The sequence below is a fragment of the Branchiostoma belcheri genome, unplaced genomic scaffold (assembly GCF_001625305.1).
Source record: "Branchiostoma belcheri isolate BF01 breed outbred unplaced genomic scaffold, Haploidv18h27 scaffold138, whole genome shotgun sequence".
Taxonomy (NCBI): Eukaryota; Metazoa; Chordata; class Leptocardii; order Amphioxiformes; family Branchiostomatidae; genus Branchiostoma; species Branchiostoma belcheri.
Window position 1 is genome coordinate 243,708 of NW_017802802.1, and position 3,578 is coordinate 247,285.

The 3,578-nt window shown below is 45.8% G+C and overlaps 1 protein-coding gene across 1 annotated transcript; it reads right to left on the minus strand.

Moving 5' to 3' along the window:
• Positions 1 to 1,432: 1,432 nt before the first annotated feature.
• LOC109464377 (vasopressin V2 receptor-like) lies at positions 1,433 to 3,231 on the minus strand. The gene is made up of 2 exons (XM_019761325.1): positions 2,314 to 3,231; positions 1,433 to 1,690 (listed from the first exon to the last, which is right to left on the minus strand). The coding sequence occupies exons 1-2, from the start codon at positions 3,229 to 3,231 to the stop codon at positions 1,433 to 1,435; spliced, it is 1,176 nt and encodes a 391-aa protein (XP_019616884.1).
• Between the last annotated feature and the right edge of the window lie 347 nt (positions 3,232 to 3,578).

Genomic DNA, 3,578 nt, shown 5'->3' on the forward strand with positions numbered 1-3,578 from the left:
TTTGACCGCTTAGAAGGGTGTGTCTTTAAATGCCCTGAAGCCAATGATAGTGTCGCGGTTTGCTCCCCAATTGATCAGTCTTATATAACGCAACAGGTGGACTGGTGATTATGAACTCATGTATGATATCGTTTGTTAAAGCTTGTTGTTTTCGTTTGAAAGACATACAATGTGCACAAACTAAAATCACACAGACTGTTTTCAATGAATGCTACAAAAGTTGCTGAATAATCTATAGAGGGTGTGTGAATGCGTGCCATCTTTGTACAGGTGGCTAATTCCATGGATACAGAGAATGCTGAAGCCCTGGAGGAAAATTTCACGGTCTGTCGAGGTGGCTCTCGTGAGAAGATTACAGAGAAAGTCTACAGTATAGGTGTCGCACACAAGTGGCGACATTCAATGAGCCTGCAAATAACTGTTGGACTGATATACACCACTTTATTAACATCGACAATACACACTATTGATACTGAGGCTACTATGTACACTATGTACCTGGCCTTTGTCCACTTTCGATCGAACCGTCTAATCTAGATGAACGTGACTGTACGTATATAGGATGGATTATACGCATACGTTACATTTAAAATGCTCTACCTTACTCTACCTCTTTGACGTACCTTGTAGTTGGTTCTCTGCCACAATTGCTTGGTCCCACCGAAGAATCATAGATAGCATTTTCCTAATCTGTTTTTCTTTTTCTTTACAACAGCAAACGCCTTAAGTTTTCACCGTGACAAGTCATTAAGAATCTAAAACGAAAGAACTATATATTCCTTTCTTGGACTTCTGTGATAGATCATAAAATGCAAATCAGACAATCCTGGTAAAATCTTGCTATACCCAGGGATGGCTGAAAGGACTGCCGACACTGACATGTCGATACATCACTGTCACGGATTTGTCACTCACACACCTACAGGAAACGGTGCAATGGAATCAAAAGGTCAAAAACAGAGCAGAACGACGCGTGAAGTGACCTTTTCAGGGATTCATTTCATATTTATAATCGATTGTTACGTAATAGCGCGTGGTCTGGTACTCGACACAGCGCAGACTCTGAACACTTACGCCGACAAGATTGCACCTTTTAAAACCACTTACAGACGAAATGGTCCAGAAAGATCCGCTACTCCAAACACAATTGCTAGTTTTTGACACACTGTTAAGTTACTTCACGTCAACAATGCGATATGTTTTCGATGTATAGGTTATGTATCATAGTACTCGTGTGACAGCGACACGGCCTGACTACTTCATTTGCAAGCAGGACATCTCTACTAGACATCACTCGTGTTTCACTTTCTCAGTTTGTTCAGGTACAGGTACAGGTCCGGACCTGTATCTGTCCGGACTTAAATCTTTGTGCCAGTACCTTTACCTTATTAGGTAGACAGTACTAAAACGAACTGCATGATGATTGGAGAGTTCACAGCACGTGTTCGTAAAGCGTGCGACTGCTTGCCTGGATGCTTGGAGGTTCGCGCGACTCTGACCTGGCCATCGACATCGGTGTCAGGCGTCCCATCTCCGTACCTTCATGTCTGGTGGTGTTTCTCGCCTTTGGACTTTCTTTCCGCCGTCCGAAGATGCCGGAGAGGCAGTCGGACTTGGTGTTGAAGTAGAGGAAGACGAACGGGTTGGTTGCTGTGTTGGCGCTGGCGAAGATTCCCAAAACTCCAACGACCTTTATGAAGAGAACATTGACAGCAAATTAAAACCAATAGTTAGTGACATGTTACTTTGAACGTAATATTCACCTTCTCCACTACCCCCACCCGTATTGAATAACTGGTACGAATAGCATTTCAACCAAGTCTTGGTATTTATTATGCAACAGTGTTCTGGTAGCTTTGGAACATTTTCAAACTATACATCACTGACACGTACGTGTGCCAGAATGAATGATTCCAATAATGGGCTATCGGGGGGTCCTCATGTCCAACTTTTGGTTGACCCCTCAACCTAGGCCTTGTTATCGTAACTTGAAACGTCGATGATGGTCACACATCCAGGTAATAATACCAAGGTAACAGTTACTCAAGCAACTGGATTAAAGCTTGAAAAGATCAGACTTTTTGGGTAACTATTTCCTACTGTTCTGTCTAAAATTCGCCTCCATCTCATTTTGCACTTCAATACATAGCTGTTGGATGGATGTCTGTGAAACTCTTCGGTCACTGATCAGCTGATGGAAGGTAGTAGATGCTAGATACATTAAACGTCTGGCCGTATTAGAAATCTATCCAGTCACTCGAGTAACTGTTACTTTGACAAATAACTTGATGTTTGATAGGGAAAGTTGCTCACTCGCATGTCCAGTGTTGCAGGATCTCCAAACGCCATCCACATCTCCACGATGAAGTACGGCGTCCCACAGATGATGAAGGTCAGGATGATCACCATGGTCATCTTCAGCGTCTTCATCTTGGCGCGGATCATCGCCTCGTTGTTGTTGCTCTGAATGTAAATCCTGTTGTGTCTCCTGGTGGAGAGGGGAGACTTTCCGTCTCGGACCCTGTCGGAGATCTTCTTCAGGATCCTGGCGTACGCCACGATGATGATGAGCAAGGGGACGGAGAACAGCACCATGGCGACGTACGTGATGTAAGCCTGCAGGTGCCATCTGCCCACCTCGCGGAAGATCGCCTTGCAGAAGCTTTCGCCCGTCGGCGTCGTCACCTCTCTGAAGATGTAGGCTTGCGGTAGGGAGCAAAGCAGGGCGACGGAGTATGCGGCGACGATCATCCTCTTCGCAGGCAGAGCCCGCTTCATGGGGCTGCGGATGGCGTGGTGGCGATCGATGGCAATCACCACCAGCATGTTGCTGGACGCCATCAGCCCCAGAGCCTGTCCGACCTTGATGACCTTACACATGACGTTTCCGGCGTACCATCGTTCCTCCAGGGACTCCCAGATGATCTGAGTCAGCATGGTCACGGTCACCACCGACAGGTCCGCGATGGCCAGGCCTAGGATCAGGTAGTTCACGTTGGACTTTCGGCGGCGATTTCGCCACATCCAGGCGAAGACCAGCATGTTCCCGACCACGCCGATCACCACCATGATGGACAGCGTGAGGATACGGACGTTCGCGTCGTGTTTTAGAGTCAGGGATGCAGACGTCGGGGTGACGTTTGCTGAAAGGGTGCCGTTGTCATCGAAGTAATAGTCGTCATGAAACGGCCCAGCAGCTGAATGGTTCCCTATACGGCTGGAGTTTGCCATGGTTGTGCCTGAAAGAGAACACGATGATCGATGAGCACAGCGTACATGCATTCTGTCGATTGTAGTATAGAGCAATGTGACAAATGGACTAGCTACACCTTGATACTTGTGGTACTTGATATATCAAATAACATCATATTACTTGTACGTTTATACTTTACTAACCAACAAGTCACACGAAATCTTATAACGAAAAGTCACATAGACTCTTATAAGAAAATTACTTTAGATTCTCCATACACCAAGTAGTCTACAGATAACTCGTCCACGCATTTTAAACTTAAACGACACTCAGCCTTTACCATACAAAACTCTTTATGGCAGCGGTGTTTGACGTTTGATAAGCC